Source organism: Coturnix japonica, chromosome 1 (assembly GCF_054131305.1).
Source record: "Coturnix japonica strain WE chromosome 1, WE-NBRP24, whole genome shotgun sequence".
NCBI classification, from domain to species: Eukaryota; Metazoa; Chordata; class Aves; order Galliformes; family Phasianidae; genus Coturnix; species Coturnix japonica.
The window spans coordinates 127,373,656-127,395,183 of NC_140663.1; the positions used below are offsets into that span (position 1 = coordinate 127,373,656).

Consider the following 21,528-nt stretch of genomic DNA (forward strand, 5'->3'; position numbering starts at 1 on the left):
GGATCTTTCATACTGGTTTTTACACTTTAGAATTTTGGACAGCTATTTCCCACATGGAGAGTGCACAATAGGTACAACAGTTACACAAAAAAGCCCCACAGGAGGTGAAGTTGTAATATCTGGAGCTGTTGACTTCCCATGTGACTAGAGACATCAGTGTGAGAATAGAAATTGGGGCCATTTTCCATATCATTTGCATTGCTTCTGTGATAAAAAGGAGCCAGGGGAAGAGGAACCAGGGATTTCCACACCGCAGGAGGAATTACTGGTCAGTGTCATGTAGGTAGCGTGCTATTTGTAGACTCTTTCAGTGCAATTTCTGTAAACCAACATACACACTTGCAATAGTGTTTATGTTTGATAAACAATAACCTTTCCAGCTTTCGTAAGCGCAGGAGTAGTAAATACCCAAGCAAATGTGTGACATTTATCATTCCTTTGTAGTAAAATATGTCAGAGTCTTTTTAGTCTTGTGTTGAAATCAACCAATGCATAAATGTCAGGTTAGAAAATAAATTATTATTGTTCTTCCCTAGGTGTACCCGAGGAAAATGAATATTCAAGACTGTCAGCGAGCACTACAGCAGGTTCATCGATTCAAAGACACAGGGAGAGCCACACTACTCAGGTAAAAATATCAGTGATGATCTAAGGAAAGAGAGTAATTTTTGCTTCATAAGAGAGTAAAAATTCATAGTACCTGCATGTTAAAAGCTTTCTTGATTTAAATCTGTTTATTGGATATTGAAAGATACTTCTCTTACAGGTTTGTACTGAGCTAAGGATAAAAATCAAAATCAAAATACCACATCAATTAAATTAATCTGCAGGTTTTAAATGCTTTATATTAGAAGAAAGTTTAAACCATATTCAAACTTCTATATTTGATCTATCCAACACCAATTGCCAAAAGCTGAACACAATTTCAGTTCAGTACTTCAAAATGTCACTTTTCAGTAAATAGATAGTTGGCAGAGTGTCTCACAAATCTTTAAAACATATTCCATGCCGTGTACTCAGAATTACATGCAGAGACAATCCTTAAATGCAACCTTTATAAGAACTGTGACAAGTTCAGAGAAGGAACAATGCAGCCCAGTGATTTTTGATATAACTGCTATAGTGAATAAACATCTTCCAAAACAATACTGCAAAAACAACCACAACAACAACAACAAAACACATTAAAAATAATTTTTAAGAAGTCCAAGCTCACAGGATTTAAAATTCTTACTGTAAAAAGCATCCTTGCTATTTTGAAAGCCTGCATTGTACTTGAAAATGGTTGGTTCTAATTACAGTTGACATTTCTTAGCATACCACCAGTGACTCTTAACAGCATACAAGCCTATTGTAAAACTGTTTACCAGAGTTTCATGCAATAACCTTATCACTTTGAAGTAATTCTTGTACAGACATATGAGATAGGACAGATTGTTTCACAGATCTTCAAAAGCACTGATTGACTTTAGAGAGAGAAACATAGAGTCCTCAGGTTCTTGGCTGACACTGTCAATTCAGCTAAAGGAAACTGGTTTGTTAACCTTCAGGGACTTCTAATATTTATGTATTTGTTTAATATCTCTCTGCTCATTCCTTCCTGAAGAGACAGGAGTTAATTTTATTTTTATCACAGGATCTCAAAGCTCATGGACATCCAGTGGAGGTCCAAGTTCTGTGGCTTACAGTACCATCATGTTGTCACATCAGGTGATAACTACCTGTGGCACTGCTTGAAACTTTCTGCACTATGCAAACCTGCAAAACTACATCCTTTAGAGAACAAGTCCTTCAGCTTAGCATATATTGACATTCATAATAAGAATCAATCTTAACAAATATTTTGGAAGCTATTACCAGTACAGAATATGAAGCCTATAAAAACAGCTTAATTAATCATTTCTAAAATAGAATTTGCTGGAAAAAAACGTTCAATATTGGTCATAAATGCTACTTTTTCAGGGCCATTATTACTTAAAGGTCAGGATGAAAAAAAGACAAAAATGATATTAGATTTAAAAATATAAACAAAATATTTCACATTTTAAAATTATATGATAAAGTCCTACTTTCTTCTGCTAGAAAAAAACAGGAAGAAAATTAAAAATAAACCTTGATTTTTATCTGATTAAAAATAAATGGTCTTACCTTTTACAAGAGTTGCAAAGTATGATTTTTTAACTAATTGCTTTCCCTTTATATTGTACTGTGGCTTCACAATTGTGTAGATTAGAAGCAAACACCACATGGAACATAAAGAATGTAACTTCATATATATCAGCAAAGCTGAAATATTGAAAATTGAACCTTGTTTCATGTATTTTAGTTTGTTCAGATAATAGGTCCTTAAGAAACTATTTGTTAACAAAGAAATACATATATTCTTTCAACAAGACAGGATGCCAGGTTCCATGTGTTTTAAGTTTTCTTTGTAAAACAAAACTTTCAAAACACAGACTGGAAGTCTACAACAAAACAGTGTTGCAAGAAGCAGTATCCAGATCTGCTTTTATATAAAAGCCTACTTTTCTCTTAGTATCTAAGCCTAAATTCATCAGCTGCAAGCATACTCAGCTTCTGCAGAAAACCATCTGGTAGTTCTGCTTCTCCTCTTGCTCCATGAACAGCAGAAAACTAGGAAACTGCCCCATTCGAGCTTGTTTTAAAATTACTAATTTTAAATTACTGAAATGCTGATTCTTTAAAATTTCTTTAGTGATTTGTTTGGCATTTTCAAACATGTCTGGATCTCTACTCTTAAATTCTTCCCCATCATTTTCTTCCAGAGTCAAAGAAACCACCAAAGTGGAAGGTATGCTTTTTCTGGTCATTTGTGCCATAATCTTGATAGAATCAAAGAATCATTTGAGCTGGAAGCCATTAAGTCCAATTTTCCTGCATTGAACAGAGACACCTACAGCTTGATCAGGTTGCTCAGAGCCCCATCTAGCCTGACCTTGAGTGTCTCCAGGCTTCCAGTACCTCTGGGCAACCCATGTTAGTGTCTTATTGCCCTTACTCGTTCTTATATCCAGTTTAAACTTACCCTCTTTAAGCTTGAAGCCATTTCTGCTTGTTCTTTCACAACAGACTCTTCTAAAGAGTGTCCCCTTTCTTCTTATAGCCCCCCTCTAGGTCCTGAAAGGCCACTCTCAGGTCTCCCCTGGGCCTTCTCTTTCCCAGGCTGAACAAACCCAGCTCTTTCAGCCTGTCCTCATAGGAGAGGGGTTCCAAAACTTGGATCTTTCTTATGGTCCTTCTCTGGACATGCTCTAACAGGTCCATATCTCTCGTGTATGAGGACTCCACATTTAGACGCAGTATTCCTGGTGAGGCCTCAGCAATGCAGAGTGGAGGGGCTGGATCACATCTCTCACCCTGCTGACCACACTTCTTTTGATGGAGCCCAGAATATGGTTGGCTTTCTGGTCTGTTTGGAAACACTGCTGATTCATGTCCAGCTTCCCATCCACCAGTGTCCCAAATTCCATTTTGGCAGGGCTGTGCTGTATACTTAACCTCCCCCGCTTGCATTAATGGAGGAGTGGAGCCACAGCCCAGGCTCAAGATCTTGCAAGGTATTTCTTGCATAAGCAGCAGATTTTGTTATGGCTAACAGTCATTTCTATTTAGTCAGGCTCCAAGAAGTGATCCAAAGCATACTGGATACTCTTTTTTGAGTTGAAATCACTTAGCAGAATCTAAAACTTCATCTTAAACAAACAAACAAAAAAAAACCTTTATAAAATATCTCCTCAGTGCTCTGTATATTTTACATCAGTAATTTCCCTGTTCTTCAGCCAGTCCAGAGGACTCTTCTCTCTGGATAATATTTATTGCTTCTTCTCATCAGCTATGTTTTAAAGATGTAAGCACAAAGGCTGTTGAGATATGTAAATTCTTTGGCATGTCAGGATCAGCAGCAGGACAACAAATAGAGACAACAAAGGCAAGACTTTATCTTTGGGACCTTAGACAAAAGCAAAGCAACCTTGTCTTCTGTTTTAAAGATTCAGATCTGTATTTATTTTTTTATTTTTGATAAAAACATTTAAAAGTTGTTATTAACATTCACTATGAAGTGGGATGTGGTGTGAGAAAGACAGTGAAATGGAGAAAAGCAGGCCAGCTAAAAGACTCCTTCTTTCTTATGTGGGCAGCAAGAAACAACATGGTCTGTCTGTAAAAGGATAAGATGGACAACGTGGAGGTAAAGAACAGATGGGAATGAGGTGCACACTAAAGACTGGAGCAATAATAAGCATGTGTGTGGGGTGGGAGTGGGGAGAAAAGCAGGCAGCAGATAAGGGATGATTCAGAGAAGGAAGGCTGGAGGAAGTATAAAATGAGAATAATAAGTACTATTATGGAACAAGGGATTTAGAAAGAGGAAAGAAGGAAAGGACTAAAAGGAAGGTGAATAAAAGAAGTGAGAAATAAATAGGTACACACTACAGGTCGGTGGTGGGAAAAGACAGAGGCACTAAGGCATTAATAAAGTGGAAAGTCATATTTGGTGTTCCAGATGTCACATGTGTCTTCATACACGTATCAATGTGATACTTATGTTTCTTGAAATAAAAATTGTAATAATCCACTTATAGGGTGGCTTACTATGTAAGTTAGTTCACAGCCATAGTGTCCTAAAGATCCAGCCAACAGAGGAAAAAGATTAAAAAAATTCTTATTAACAGATGCAAAGATTTTGCAGCTTAGTTTTCTCATGATGGAAAGTTGACTTATTTGAAACTAGGTGGCCCTTGCATTCAAGCATCCCATGGAATTACTTCCAGAACAAGACATAAATAAGCAAGCAGCTGCCATTCTAGTAGTGGTTGTCCCCTTCTGAAACGTGTTTTATCTGTCACATACTCAAAAGGTAGGAGGTAAGATAAAAAATGATTATTTTTTTCACTTACTGTTATATTAAAAAATCTGCAGTCTTATCTCTTCTATTTTGTTTAAACCCCATAGTGCTGGTTGGCAGGTTGCAGTAATATAAGAGCCAACACCTGACAATGAAAAATTGGAAATATCTTTTCATATTCATGAAGAATGTATTTATTGTTTCATTACAGCTTAAGCCATAGCTCTTATTTCATGAAATCTCATTGCTTTCAGCACTCTCTTCCTTCAGAAAGAGCTGCACATTCATTATAGTTCCAAGGGCTGTCTTTGTTCCTATTTTATTTAATATTTGTTGCCAATCACTTCTTTTGTTGACTGTTCAAAAGTTGAAAAAAATGAATACACAAGAATGTGATGCGTTGCTACCCCCAGCCTATTGTCACACTTCTTTCTAAACTCTGGGCTCTAGTATTCGTTATTAATATCTATTGGGTTTGATTATTAGCTGGAAGTAATCTTTGATCATATTTCAAGAAAAATGTCACAATCAACCAAGTCTACTGTAATAACAAAATCACCAACGCCTTTGTAAACATGTAACATCCAAGAGAGGACACAGAATGTTTCATATTTATCATCAATCTGTATCAGTGTAAGTCTGTAAATTGTGTTTTGCTTCATTTGTTTTGACAGCAGTACCAAGGAATTCTCTTTGTAATGTCAAATACAGACAAAAATTGGGACTTATAATACAGTGAGGCTTTACTTTTAGAAGCAAAAAATATGTACCTTATGTATTAAATAATACAAGGTGATACATATAAATTCACTGTTGGGGACACATATTGCTGTGTTAACGGTGTTTGAGGGCAGATGCTCCCCTCCTCTGCAAGCATGTCCTAGTTCTGACTGCTGGGACCTCCAAAAAGGAAAATGTAAGTCATCTTTTCCCTTACTGGAAGATTGTTACTGTTGAGGAGAAGGGAACATCCTCTCAAACATCCCTGTGCCCTCGTTAAGCTCTGAGGCTTGGCCGAAGTATGTCGTGATTCTGCTTAGGCTTCCACAATGGCCAGTGGGTCATCATAAGAATCTGCTTCAATTATGAGTTCAATGGGAGGGTGTTCCCTTGCCTCACAGTCAGTACCTGTGAGTTCGCAGTTCTAAGTGCCTGGTAGGAGAGTTGCGCAGCTAAGAGCCTGTAAGTTAAGTGATGTTTGCCTCTAATGTTATTTGACTATAAGAGGAACCTTTTTTTTTTTTTTTTTTTTTGCAAGACAGGATGATAAACAACATTAGGAAATAGAGCTCAATTATGGGTTTTGCAATTGCTTCAAAAGTGTAATGAGAAACATAGTTTCTATCTGTATGTGGAGATTTTAGAGAGCTACAGGAAGTGATATCAGTATTGTTGGGTCAGCTGTCCTGAAGACATCTGCAATAGGTGATCTGTTTTCAGAGCTCATCTTCAGAAAGGCACAGTTTCTATCCAGAGCAGAATCATTTTTTCTGAAGTATTAGAGTTGAATTATGAAGATGCTCCTGAAATCTTTAAAGAGCAGTTTATAGTCAGTCTGTCTAGGGAAAGAAATATTGCTTAAGAGAAAAAAAACAACAATATATTTCAATACTAAGTTGAAATTTCAGTCAGTCTAGGAAGGCGTCATTTTGTAGCTGATAACAGAAATCTAGTGTATAGATAAACTCAGCCAAACCAAATAATAATAAATAATAAAAGCCCATGAGATCCAAATAAATAAGTAAAATCCACCTGTTTTGAACATGTCCCACTGTATTCCCAGCTCAGGTAATCAAAGAGCCTAGAATGTGTGCTGTCATATATTATTGAACATCTCCTACCTTCTTCCAATATTTTTTTTTGCCAGATTATGGTACTGCTCTATTCAGGATTTGTATACCAACTTTACATTGCAAAGATATAATGTCACTGATTGTGGAATGACTTCCAAGATTTATGAAAGATGATTAGGCTAATTAATCCAGAATGTGGTTTTAGGCATGTTTCCACTTCATTGAGGGAAAGGTACAAAACTGAGCTGGAGATCAACACCTGCTTTTGCAACTAAAATGTGTTCCTGGGGAAAAATAATAGTAAAGAGAAAGAAATAACAGCAAGAAGAACAAAAAGAAAAACCCAGGAGTATCCAAGAGCATGAGAGAAAATGAGACAATTTGTACCAGCAATGGAATCGTGATCAGATTAAGAATATGAAATCTTAGTCACTCCAAAGGTGTATATAGCCCAGGATTCTTCTCCTGACCAAAACTCCCTTTCCCTGGGCAAAGAAAAGGGATTCAGTGTGTCTGAGAGGTTCAGGGTACATCCTCCCAGTTTCCATCAGTCTGTGAGGAAGAGCCTTCAGGAGGCAGTTACAGTAATCAGTGATGAACTTTTGAGGAAAATCTTTTCAAAAAGCTAAGCCAAAGCAAACAATAGAATTTTTCTTTCTTTCCTTCCTTCCTTCCTTCCTTCCTTCCTTCCTTCCTTCCTTCCTTCCTTCCTTCCTTCCTTCCTTCCTTCCTTCCTTCCTTCCTTCCTTCCTTCCTTCCTTCCTTCCTTCCTTCCTTCCTTCCTTCCTTCCTTCCTTCCTTCCTTCCTTCCTTCCTTCCTTCCTTCCTTCCTTCCTTCCTTCCTTCCTTCCTTCCTTCCTTCCTTCCTTCCTTCCTTCCTTCCTTCCTTCCTTCCTTCCTTCCTTCCTTCCTTCCTTCCTTCCTTCCTTCCTTCCCTGCCTCCCTGCCTCCCTCCTTGCCTCCTTCCCTCTCTCCCTCCCATCCATCCATCCATCCATCCATCCATCCATCCATCCATCCATCCATCCATCCATTAATAATGCTTGATACCTTTCAAAATGCCTTGTGATAGTGGAGGGTTTGAATCAAAGTCATCTATGCCCAAGCGATCTCTAACCCGCTTCAAGCACTGCTTGGAAGAAAATGAAATCTGTCTCTCCAAAAATCAAGATTACTGGAAAGTGCTTATCAGGAAGGAAATCATTTCTTCCTGACCTCTGTGGTAGTCCACTGTATTTTAAATACATCTGTTACATTTGAGATTATCTGCAGTTTTTAAGTATCAACAAAGTTCTGACTTCCTTGGGTTTGTCATTTATATTCCACCTGATCTAAAGCTAGTTTTTTCTTTTGGTATAAGGAACTTTTAACTGAGGCATTCTCTTATAGCAAAATAAATACATGCCAATGAGGGATCTCATGTTTACCTTCATTTAAGCTGGGCATCGCTTCTCCAAACCAATTTCAAATTTGTAGCAGACAGTACTAGTGTGTTTTGCTATTTTCTCCTTTCCAGTAAATTCGTTTGCCATCCTTTTGGAGATAGTAATGCTACACTAACTGCACCAACACAAAGGAAAATTATCAGCAGTTTACGAGAATCGTTATCTAATGATCATTTTGCCTTTGCATATCATACATCAAGTTATTAGGTCCCAGGGGTCTGCATTTCCAAAAAGAAGAAAAAAGAAAAAAAAGAAGGAAAAAAAGAAAAAAAGCATGTCCCAGCATCCAGATTTGGATGAATCTGCTTGGATCCCAGTAGTACATTAGTATTTGGAAATTTTTAATTGGAATTTAGAGGCATGTAAACTCATTAATCATAGCTGCTCTCTAATCCCTGCTGGGGTCTTACATGGCAAATGCAGGATTTCCAATCAAACACAAATTTACATATTGATTTATGTTGAATGCTTGCCTGTTTTTTTTTAACATGCCCTTATTTATCTGTGTGCTTTGCCCTTGTATCTTCAAATGAATATTTTATTGTTAGATAATATGTAGAGTGACAGGTGTTTTTTCTTGATTCAAGAGTTGGTGGAAGAGAAATCTCTTCCTAATGTATGTTTTTTGTAATTTAGAAATAAAAACAAAACATGTCTGTTTTGGTACCTAAAATGTTAGGAATTTGAGAGGTTGTAACATTTGTTCTGTAATTAATAAAAATACATTACTTGCATGCTTGGAAGAAGTCTTTGTAGGGGCTTATCAGATGCAAAAGGAAAGCAGAGAGAGCAGAGACCATTTAGATGAGCTACAAACACCATATGAAAGAGATGCATGCCTATCACATGTTGAATCAAAATGTGCTGCCCTCACTAATAATTGCATACAGCGATAACTCTTTCTAGAATTGCCGAATGAAATTGTGTCTTTAATTGTGTAATAAATGGTGAGAGAGAGCATCCTGATGACTTCAGTCTTTAAAACTGATGATCCAGAGGAGACCCACTAGAATTTGTGAATTACTTTTAAGGGCTCAGACAAGCAGAACTGTGTGTCAACTATTGGTAGCAGGCTGGAATTTGTTCTGATCACATTTTTAGGCAGCCTGCAAACTGGAAAAGATTGAAAAGATGGCATTTTTTAAGATAGTTCAATTTGTAAAACATGGATATTTATAATAATTTATTATCATATTACATTTATTACATAATTTACTGTAGATCCTGAATAATTTTGTAAAAGGCAAAATCACTGTCTATATAGACTAATCCTGTGTATTCCATGTTGGGACCTCAACTTTGCTAACAGTGTAAAACACTAATGGAAGAGAAACATAAAAAAGCTGAAGTAATTAATTGTGAGAACCTACTGACAGTTACTGTGAAGTACAAGCATTGAAAAATCTACTAAAGACCACAATTAGCAGTATTTCTCTGATGGGAAAATAGAGACTAATGACCTCCTGCAAATGTCTTAGGGGTCCTAAACCCATGTGGCAACTAAAAATCTGTTTTCTTTTGTATTTGTCTATATTCAGGTATGTTGCTAAAACTTACAGAAGCAACTAAAACCAAAAGGACATAGAACTATGTTTTGTGCGGAGAAAACTACTGATATGTTTTAGCATTAAAGAATGTAATTAAATGCTTCTTTGCATTATCTGATGAATCTCTGGTTAATCACTGCAATGGCAAATGACAAACAACTACAAAACAAACAAACAAATAAACAAAAAACCCAACAACCAAGCAACAACAACAACAAAAAAAAAAAACTGGTTAGGTTACAGTACACATATTTATGAAAAGATAAAGCCTACATTTAGTTAGGAAAAGAGCAAAATGAAGTAAAATATTATTTTGTGAATTGAAGAACATACTGGAGCAAATTAATAAATCTATTAGACTCTTTGAGACCTTTTATCCTAGCTTGATGAGTAAGTTGGTGTTGCATCTGACACACAAGTAGAGAATATCAGCTCTTACAAAATATCCCCTGTAAAGTAGCATTTAATCTTTTAACCCAAAATGAATTTCCTGAGATTCTACAGCCAAATCTGTAAATAACTCTGAAATTAAGTTTAAATGGGCCTGTTAATCTTTTTGTAATGTGTACCTTTTTGTCACAAATGATTTAAAAATGTGAATCTTTGAACTTCCCTTAATTAAAATGCTCTGTATTTTCTAATGAACTAAAGTTATAATTAAAATAATTTATGGAGTTTTAGCTGCTCATCTTGATTCTATGACAAAGTTGAAATCCACTGCCCACTTTAATTCCTTGTGGAGGAACTTTAGGCAGAATTTATAAAACTGCATCCAAGAAGGCAATTCAGGAACTCATTTTTTAGTGATTGGGCAAAAGTGTATGTAACTTGGTGGGCACAGTCATGCTCTAAATGATTGCATATCCATAATGAGATCTGTGCCCAAGTTCCTGTTTCTTGTTCACTAAACCCACAAGGGATTCACTCTGAAGGATTTACTGCAGCACAGTTATCACATATGGATCTCACATCTTAACACAAAGTACGAGAACCAGAGTTCCTTTTCACTGCACCCAGGGTCTGCCTGTTGTAGTTGCAGTGTCCTGAGCTTACTCACAGGATGCAGGACCTCAGTTTCTTCTTTCACCTGAAGTCATGTCTTCTGATTTAAGTGTGTGTGCTAATCACTAGTTACTGGTAGAAAGTCCCTTCATGTTTGTCCTGTTGGAACTGAGCCACTGGTACTCCAGTGAAAACAAAAATCCATAGTGCAAAGAGAGTGCTTTCTTCTGCAGTGCAGATTTGGACTGTGAGACAGAAGGAATGCTTCCTAAAAACTCTTCCTTGAGATACTCCTTGACACTGGTTTTGTTCATCTTCCTATTTTCACAGTGGAGAGTGTGGATCTTGCTTTTCTGCACCACTGAGTAGCTTTGGCAACATGAGTATTCTTGTCACTACCTTTGACACTTTTGCTTTCTTGGTTTGCTTAGTAAGGATTCTGCATATCAAACAAAGGGTAAGCCCTCCAAACGATGGGGCCATTAAATGCTAAGTATCCTCTACTTTTTTGTGGATCTAACCCAAATGTTGTGTTGCCCGTAACTGTTTGACCATTGATTTTGAGTAGGAAAATACTTGTCTACAGTTGGTACTATTATCTCTTTCCTTTAATGGTTGAAATTATTTGTTCAGTGTTCATTGAAAAGATTAGCACTCTTGAATTACTGACTTCCTACACACTTCATTCACCCTTCACAATTCACATGCTCAGGATATAGAGTAATAATGAAGAAGTAGTGCTTGCTGTTTTATATGTACTTCATGTAAAATAATTCAGCAAATATCTTCTGTAATGAATATGTATAATCTTTCTACTCATGAACGGAAAAAGAGAAAAGATACCATCTTATTCAGTAGAGGTAATTAAATTATTTGGTACATTCAGCCCTACAGGCCACCTGACCAGGAAGACTGAGTGACTGAAACCCTCTATAAAAAGATAGCAGGGCCTTCACATTCACAAAATATGGTCTTCATGTGGGAATTTAGCCACCCTGATATCTGTTGGAAGGACAACACAGCAGGACACTAACAATCAAAGGTTCCTGGAATGTGTTGATGATAACTTCCAAGTAGTACAGGAACCCACGAGGAAAGGTGCTATGCTAAGCTTTGTCCTCATCAATGAAGGGGGGCTGGTGAGTAACATGAAGCTCATGGATAGTTTTTGCTGCACTAACTACAGAGTGGTAGAGTCCAAGATCCTTAGGGCATCAAAGAGAGTGCACAGCAAGCTTACTACTCTGGACTTCAGGAGAGCAGACTTTGACCTCTTCAGGGAGCTGCTTGGCAGGGTGACATGGGATAAAGCCTCTGAGAGAAGAAGGGCCCAAGAAAGCTGGTCTGTATTCAACAACCATCTCCTCTAAGCCCAGAAGCAGTGCATCAAAGAAAGGAAGGTGGCAAGAATGCCAGGAAGCCTCTGTGCATCAGCAAGGAGATCCTGGACTTTATTTGGTGTAAAAGCAATGTCTATGGGGAGTGGAAGCACGAATGGTTTACATGAAAGGAATACAAAGAAATCGTCTGAAGAGCCAGGGATCAGGTTAGGAAAGTGGAAACTCAGTATTAAATCTAGACAGATACGTAAAAGGGTACATAAAGACTTCTTTACCTCAGTCTTCACCAACAAGGGCTCTAGCCACACTGTCTAAATTGCAGAAACCAAAGGTAGGAACTGGGAGAATGAAGATCTGCCTGGTGTAAATGAAGATGAGTTTCGGGACCATCTAAAGAACCTGAAGGTGCACAAGTCTATGGGACTCACTGAGATCCATCCAGAGGTTCTGGGGAAACTGGCAGATATGGTAGTCTGGTGAAATTCCCACTGATTGGAGAAGCGGAAACATAACCCCCATTTTCAGGAAAAGATAAAAAGAAGATCCAGGGAACTACAGGCCAGTCACCTCTGTGGCAAGATCACAAAGCAAATCCTCCTGAAGGCCCAACTAAGGCACACTGAAAATAAACAGAAGGTGATTGGTGGTAGCCAACATGGCTTCACCAAGGGCAAGTCATACATGTCAAACTTGGTGGCCTTTTATGATAGACTTACAGTGTCACCGGATAAAAGAGCAACTGATGTCATCTACTTGGACTTGTGAAAAATGTTTGACGCAGTCCCACACAACATCCTGGTTACCAAATTGGAGAAAAATTGATGTAACAGATAGAGCACTTGCTGGATAAGGAATTGTCTGGGTGGTCGTAGAGAAAGTTGTGGATAATGGTCCAATGTCCAAGTGGAGACTGGTGATGAATGGTGTTCCACAGGAATCAGTGCTGGAACTAGTATTATTTTACATCTTTGTAGTTGACTTGGATGGTGGGATTGAGTGCAACCTCAGCAAGTTTGCAGATGACACCAAAGTGAGTGGTACAGTTGATATGCTAGAGGAAGGAGATGCTAGCCGGAGGGACCTAGACAGTCTTGACAGGTGGGACCTTACCAACTTCATGAAGCTCAGCAAGGCCAAGTGCAAGGTCCTCGATGTGGGTCAGGGCAATCCCAATCACAAATACAGACTGGGCAGAGAATGGCTTTAGAACAGCACTGAGGAGAAGGATTTAGGAATGTTGGAATGAAAGACACAGTGTGAGTCAGCAATGTGCACTTACAGCCCAGAAGAATGACTATATCCTGAGTTGCATCAAGAGAATTGTGAGTAGCAGGTTGAGGGAAGTGATTCTGCCCCTCTTCTCTGCTCTCATGAGACCGCACCTTGTCATGGTTTAATAATTTTGTAATTTTTGCTATCAGTATTCCACATCATAACATCATATAAAGCATGAATAATTTCACTGAATCTGCAACTTACAGAAGAAGACTACATCTCCCAGAGAACAACACGATAGGTCACAGGACCTGGACACTTTATTAACTTGGTCTCAAGCTAGACTGACGTCTTTCGAGTTCTGGCGTTCAGGGGAGTGTGTGGGAGCCTTCACCGTTTCGCCTAGATTCACAGTAGGCCTCTCGGTTACGGGACTCATTCTCTCTCCTATTTTGCTTGATTTGTTAGCTCAATTTTCAATTATATCGTATTATATTGTGTTATCCTGTATTTCGATATAGTATTTAGTAAATAAGTGTGCCTCCTTAGATCGTTGCCACTGTTTTCTTTTCCTAATTAACTTTTTCCTTTCAGCCTAGGGCCCCTGCGGGGTCCATGGCCCCCTGTCACAGATGCAGGTGGATTTTTTCGTTCAAACCGTGACACACATGAAGTACTGTGTATAGTTCTGGGGGCCCCAGTACAAGAAGGACATCAGGCTGTTGGAGTGGGTACAGAGGAGGGACACAAAGATGATCAGAGGGCTGGATCACCTCCTATTCAGGGACAGGCTGAGAGCTGGGGCTGTTCAACCTAGAGAAGGCTCTAAAGGCCTTCTAGTAACTGAAAAGGTCCTACAGGAAAGCTAAGGAGGGACTTTTTGTAAGAACGTATAACAACGTGATGAGGGGAAATGGCTTTAAACTGGAAGAGGGTAGATTTAGACTAGATATTAGGAAGACATTCTTCTGTGAGAGTGGTTGTCAAGTGTGAGGCTGTGGATGCCCCTTCCCAGAAGCATTCAGTGCCAGGCTGGATGGGGCTTTGAGCAGCCTGGTCTAGTGGGAGGTGTCCCTGCCTATAGCAGGGGGGTTGGAACTAAGTGATGATAAAAGTCCCTTCCAACTCAAACCATTCTTTGATTTCATTACCACTACGTTGCTATTGCATACTCTTCATCCACATTGAAATATCAGCTTTTTCCAGCATATTTACCAGATAAAAGTCATAATGAATTAAGACTTGAGATACTTTTCCATCCTCATTTGAAAAATACAGTGAAAGATGTACACTTATTTGAGGACTGATCTGAGATTTTCCCACTATGAAAATGACCTATATAGTGAAACTGCTGACACGGCATTCATTTACAGCTTGAGTAAGAAAGGTCAGGAAAGTAAAGTGCCTATGAGCTATAAATAGGATGCATTTGTCAACTGCCTTGCCCAGGTGAACTGTACTTGCTTTTCACTCTGCACCTGTGTGCTTTATGGTTCTTGGAAAAGTGATGGATCTTTCTATTCAAGTGCTTAATTTATGTACATCTTTCAAAACCAAAATTTCTCCGTAGTTTATTAGACTGATGCTATCCAAACTTGTCACCAGTAATGTAACCACTAGCCCCTACAGAGTGTCAAACTGTCTATTTTCTTATACATTTACTTATCTACTTGTGTTTAGGCATAACTTTGTTTATCTCTGAAACTTTTATATGAAACTCTTGTGATGACAGTATAACATACACTTTTTATCTTCCAGCATCTCTCTGAGAATCATGCTTAATACAGGCTCATGAAATGCCAAATGTTAGATGCAAAGTAGGTGTCTACACTGTGAAACTGAATTCAGTTGTCTATCTGTTTAATAAACCGGGTTATGCCCTTAATCTCAACTCACAAAAATCTATACAAATCAGCCACAGTGCCTCTCAAACTATATACCTGCTTTATAGGATAAAACTACATCGCCTCACTTTCATGATAAATTGTTTCAATTTTAAAAGTTTGGTTTGTCTGCCAGTCTTCCTGCTCACACTGACAAAAAATGTGCTAGGATGCATTGGTATGGATGATTCTGACATTCATTTCATTTTTGGTAGCTGCTTCATACAACTTCACTTCTGTGGCTTTCAGACATGAGACTGAAGGCAATTCTGATTCATTCATCTTCTTTATTTTTAGGGCAAATAATGATAACTGGGGGTGGGAGAAGCAAGTAAAGCACACCTTTAAACCCTTCTGAAGGAGAAGATTGCTTCAAAATATTAACAATGTTGATTGATTTGTTTTCTTTCAGCTGTAGTACAAATGATCTTTCCATCAGCAAAAGTGTAGTACTTGAGTTCTTGCCTGCATGCAGCTGTTTATTTCTTTAATTGTACATATCCGAATGGGTGCACTCACCAACCATTCACCATCTCACAAGGCTAAGCCAGGGCACACTGTGGTAGCCACAGTATTTCAGCTCATAGTCCTACTATAATGTGTGTATAAGCTGCTCCATGGGGTTGTGATTTGCAGGCTGTGATCTGTACAGGTGGTTCACACCTCATGCCAAGAAAATTAACATTTTTTATTATTGTTCTCTTCTCACTAACAGGTTATACATCAGCTTAGACTTTCAGAGAATGAGAGTGTGGCTCTGCAAGAGCTTCTAGATTGGAGGAGAAAGCTGTGTGAGGAGAGTGAAGACTGGCAGCAAATCTTGCACAACACTGAGCAAAGAATCGCAGCCCCTCCTGCACCCCCTTGTAAAAAACCAACACTGCTGAAGAAGGTGGAAGATGCCTCCTGCAACAGACTGTCTTCTGGAATTTGGGACACCACCATGTGATCAGAATGTGTGTTTGCAGACAGTTAGGAGTGAAACCATCTCATGCCTTCAGTCTGCATAATCAGCAAGTTTCTTTCCCTCCACAGAATGTGCAGGGTTTTTTTACAAGCAGTCCTTCAAGAGCACAGGATGGAGAAGATATTTAGATTTGTCATGTGTGCGTGTATGTGTGTTTGTCCTTTTGATATATATATATATATACACACGTGCATACATCTGTGCATCTATATGTATGTATATGTGTGTATATATATATAAGGTGACAAACTGCACTATAAAAATTTAAAAGTACAAAACAGTCACTTAAGAGTTCTCCTGTGGACAATGAAGAAGCAAATGGTGTCAGGGAGAAGTGACTGACAGGCATTTTAGGGAGATCAGGAAAGTCTGTGTGCACACTGTACAGCTGTTTTATATAGTATAAAAATATGATGTTTCTTGTTCCCTAATGAATGGTTTTATTATATTGCATATATGCATATATATATTTCTTTGTAGATGTCTGTGTTCCATTGGAGTTGCAAACCCGAAGTTTATTTACATGTTTATTACTGGTGTTTTATAACTTTACTCAATTGGTGCTGTTGTTCTTTCTTCAAAATACAGGTAATAAATTCAACACTCGCGTTCTTCTTTCGTAGTTTATCTTTAACACCATACCAGCCAGTTTCAACATTGCATTGTTTGTTCAGAGCCAGCAAAGTCCTTTCTGAAATCTAGTCCTGACATTCTTGAAGAGCTCCTATTTGCACGTGTTGTTCGTTTAAAGGTCTTCACAGTCAAGAATTAGAGTGAGTGACTTTCTTTCTGTGGACTTATGTTTCTGAATGGGTGAACTGTGAAATCTATGGTTACCTCTCAAATCTTATTCCATTCTGGTTTTGTAAAATAATGAGACACTCATTTCAATTGTAAGTACAGTTTGAAATTCATACCTGATTATGCATAAGGTCAGGTGTCAGTGGAAAGATGCATAATGATAATGAGGCATGAAAATAGGGCTGTGATTTACTGTTAAAATCCAGAAGGCTTCACTGAGATGGGTATATCTAAGGATTATGCTCTTACAGTGACACAGTGATGCATTTATACCTTGAATTCTGTGTAATGAAATGGTTTCAGAAATTGAAGCATACTTGTTGGAGAACATGAGTTCTGAGCAGGAATGTTAATTTATGAAAAAGATGCTTCTGCAAACTTGTTAGCTACTGCTTAGCAACCTTTGAAATAGTGCTTTGCCACTAAAGGGAGTAATTGATATGTATACAGAGATATGTTGTCAGGGTATTTTAAGTTCTTGGAGCACGTGCACCCAGTTTGGAGCACTCTTCTTGGCTTTTTGCCACTTTCTTGTCCAGATCCAGGAAAAAGTGATTGTAATTTTGCAAGCGGATATAAAACTGTTTAAAATCTAAGCAAGATTTGTGAATGTAAGCTCACCTTGTTTGGAAGTTGCTGGGAAGGGAAGACAACCTGTGCAGAGATGCAGGCTCTTCTGCCATGTTTGGCAGGCACTTCAAGCAGGATGAATGGCAAAAAGCAATCCCATGCTTGTTTGTTTGTTTTTATTTACAGGGGAAGCAGCAGAACTCAAGTTGTACCCAGGAGTATTATCAAGCTGTAGGCAGAATTAAGTGCCTTCTCTTGCTGGAGATTAAAACAGATGTGTTGAAAGGACAAGGAAAGGGAGACAACAGGTTAGCTCTTAAATTAATTATGCAGTGATTGGTTTCTGATACTCAGAGATAGATATCACGCAGCACAGAATTCTACAGCGACAACTGCAGAAGTGCTCTTACACGCTAGATCAAGAAGTAGAGATTCTAGGTTCTGAACCTTGCCTTCAGCTGATGTCAGTGTTCCCAGCACAAGACCGCTATGGGGTTGTGCAGAAAACAGCTCTCACCTGCTCACAAGAGGACAAGGCTTGCCCTAGAAGTGTTGTGGTTTCTGCCTTTCTGCTCAGATAACCAGGGGCAAAAAGAGATCCCAGTGTGAGAGCAAAATTAAATGGCTCAAGCTGGATGCAAGAAAGCTAATTAACCTGGCCTGGGTACTACGCAACTTTCAGGATGCAAGTTGCTATCTCTGCTCAGCCCATCATTGCTGTACATAGCCATAAAAGCATCTAGCCAGCTAGCTTAGCCATCCTGCACACCTCAGTGCCCTGAGACATGAGATGTGCCCTCAGGCTTATCTCTGCTCTGATGGGCCTGGCAAATAGTCCTTCCATAAGCTGTCACACTATTGCTATTATCTCTATCTCTATGCTATCTCTAGTGCCCACTGGTTGCCTGAGCAGCTGTTGGCAATTTACCCAGGGCATCATGGAGTACGTTTAGGGCAAGCTGTAGAAGCTGTCCAAGAAGCCAGCTGAGATCAAGTCAAGCTTGCCACCAGTCACCAAGCCAGCTGTGTGCAAGGTGATGTGTCCTATCTCCAGACTGCACAGTTGTCATCATTGCATTTCTAATATGGAAGAGCCCAGAGGGCAAAGAATGCACTTGTCAATTGTAGTTTACAATGGAGTTGTGCACATGATGCTACAGAAGCCAGCCTCAGTTGCAGGAGCTCAGTAGTAGTGCTCTGCCAGTCTGTATTGCATCATCATAGAACAGTGCGGAAGAGCAGTTGCTAGATTTACCAGCAGTACCAGCAGTGCTGTTACCCAGCTGAGGCTGGTGTGAGCCTGATGCAGGCAGTTTGGTTCTCCACAGGGCAGAGCCCATCCTGCCTCCCCTGCTGAAAGCCTCTGTTCTGTTTTTAGCCAACTTGTGTAAGGAATATATCTTCTGGGGTTCCTCCTTAGAGCACATAATCACAGCACAACGTGACAAACTCAACAGCAGAAGAGATGAGACCTTTTTCTTTCAATTTTGTTACTAATTTCAGGGTATGCGACAGCCAACTTTTGACTTGGGAGGATTTTTCAGGATGTTCATTTAAAATATAGTACCATCAGAAAAGTATTTGTGTTAAAACGCATTTAAAATATTTCTCTAATGGCAGCAAGACACTCCAGAGTGTGACTTATGATGTCATAATTCACACCTCGTGTGTTCACTGGTCCCTTGGTCTTTGGCCTCGCGCCTAACAATGCAATTGGTGGGGAATTATTGCACCATAATTCACACCCTACTGTGTCTTATTGCTTAAATAACCATACTCTCAGAGGTGTCTTAAAACTACCATTAAAGTTTATATTGTGTATCAAAGTGTGTTTACAGGGCTGGGAAAATATACTATTGGCATTTTGAAATGTTGAGAAGTAGTTTTAGCAAACTGTACAGCACTTATAAATTAATCTCCCCAGTGGACTACACACCAGCCAGTCCTGGTATTTCTTGAGTGTATGGAAACCTCTCTTGCACATTAAAAAACAGCATAGACAAAAAAAAAAAAAAAAAAAAAAAAAAAAGAGAGAAAAAAAAGAAAAAAAGAAAAGAGAAAAAAAAAAGCCTTATGAATTTAATATTCTAAAGGGAAATATAAAACTCTATGAACACGCTAATGCCCTTAATATCCAGTGAGCAATCTAAAAGGTATTTATATTTGCAATAAAGCAATTTCAGGAAGCTGGGGTTATCATCAGATAATCGCTCCTCCACATCGTGCCTTATTGCTTAATTTTTAACATGTGAAAAAAACAAAACATTTTCCAAATCAGCTTCTCTCTCAGTGTGATGTAAGAAGAATCAGGTATGTTTTACACTTCAAAATTCAAGGGAATTTGAGAACCATATTAAACCACAATGAAATAAAAACTCAAAACAACAGCTGTTGGCATGAGAAATGTTCAAAGCTTGTGAATCTTACTGGTTATTCCTGAAATAGCACTTGGTGTATTTTAGTTGCTGTAGTTACATTCCTATTGGAGTCTATAAGCAGAACTTTGCTTTTTAAAACTTGATGTAGTCATCCAGAAAGATACACGCACCAATATTTTACAAATGATCTGTGTACAGCATGAAATGATAATCCTTTTAGAAATTTGTATTGTTTACACAACAATGATATGATTGTCAAATAAGTGAATTAAACTTCCCTTTTTGCCAGTGATCCTTTTTATTCCTTTTAGAAGGTTGACTTATTTTCATTAATAACTTCATTACATTGCAGATCCTTTGTTTGAGGAAAAAGAATTTCATTAACTTGCTAAGAAAGCACAACGGAATGTAGCGTAGTTCTAAAATGATCGTAGCAGTCTTATTCACTGTAGTTTTACATGCTGCTCTATAGTACTGAGATCCCTAGTAGACGCATTATTCTTATCATCATAAAGACTGCTAGTATATGAAATACGCCAAGGAACCTAAAATAATTTTTGCCATTCACTTGTTAAATAATACGTGTGATTACATTTTGTACAACTCTGTTTTCCAGAATGGTATTAAGTATTTCGTGGCTTTGTGTTCTAAATACACAGTTTTAAAAAAGAAAACCTAACATGAGCATAAGTATCTCACAGTATCTTAAAAACACACAGGAGGGATGAAAGGAAATGCTTTTCTTCCAGTTTTGCTGTTCTCTGTGTGCTCAGGATTTTAATTTTCAGAAGAAATAAATTCTTGTGCTGGTTTATATTGTGGTTGTGAAAATTAGATCATTAGCAAAGGCTGGCTGTCTCTCCATCTGTGGTTTGGCCCCTTTCCTGACCACATAGATGCACGCTGAATCTGGCCAAAGCACAGACTTTGCAGTAGAATGTCACAGTAAGAAATGTTGTCATGTCAAATCAAAAAGAATTATTGATGATTTTTCTTCAGTATGATAAACAAAACCATTTTGAATTAGCTAGAAGGATTTACCTGAATCAGAAGTAGCTTGTCTTGATTCTTATACGTGTGTATATCCCCCTCTTAGTCCGCTCCTCTTTTCTTTCTTATCACCATAAATGAATTTTAAAACAGGCTTTCCTATTGAAAAACAAGAAAATTAAGAAGATGGAGGGGTTACATGAAATTACAGGAACACCTTTGGGTTTTTGTTTTTAGTGAAACAGTTTACTTTAAAAATACTGAAAGAAACAGAATACTTCCATATTTTCAAAATGTTTTCACCTTTTCCAGCTCGAGCTGTTTGCTGAGTACACTCTGAGTTTACACATAATTTTGTCTTATTTTTTTTTCCTAGGCATCATTCTTCATAAATCCACTCTTCTCTGAAACGACCACACAGATGTATATTTGTTTTGAGATACACAGGAACTGCTGAGGTCCTTAAAGACACAAGTGGGGAGAATTTGAAAAGTGTAGATTTGTTGACATCATATCAGTACCCATGTGACAGCTATTGGATAATGTCCGTGCCCCAGTTTTAATCTGGGCTTCAGACCTTTATCTATACAGATATGTTACTTCCCTGTCATCTCTTGATATGTGTTAGGCTCCAGCAAGTGAAGGGCTGAATCTTTCATCCAGGATGGGACAGGGGAGAAATATACTCCAGGCTCTTTCTACTTACTGATTAATATAAAGTACTTAAATG

General features: G+C 38.3%; 1 protein-coding gene and 1 long non-coding RNA gene across 8 annotated transcripts in view; both read left to right on the plus strand.

Moving 5' to 3' along the window:
* The window catches only part of MYO16 (myosin XVI), a 329,444-nt gene extending 312,784 nt beyond the window's left edge, over positions 1-16,660 (plus strand). For all 7 annotated transcript variants that reach the window (XM_085552537.1, XM_085552506.1, XM_085552526.1 and 4 more), the window contains 2 exons: positions 537-628; positions 15,808-16,660. In XM_085552537.1, the coding sequence (XP_085408663.1) occupies positions 537-628; positions 15,808-16,041 (326 nt within the window). In that variant the 3' untranslated portion in view covers positions 16,042-16,660. The remainder of the gene's footprint in view (positions 1-536; positions 629-15,807) is intronic.
* Positions 16,661-17,649: 989 nt separating this feature from the next.
* On the plus strand, positions 17,650-21,212 carry LOC146762706 (uncharacterized). Its single transcript, XR_014947969.1, has 2 exons — positions 17,650-17,738; positions 21,175-21,212. It is a non-coding gene; the product is annotated as an uncharacterized LOC146762706 (long non-coding RNA).
* The last annotated feature ends 316 nt before the right edge of the window (positions 21,213-21,528 follow it).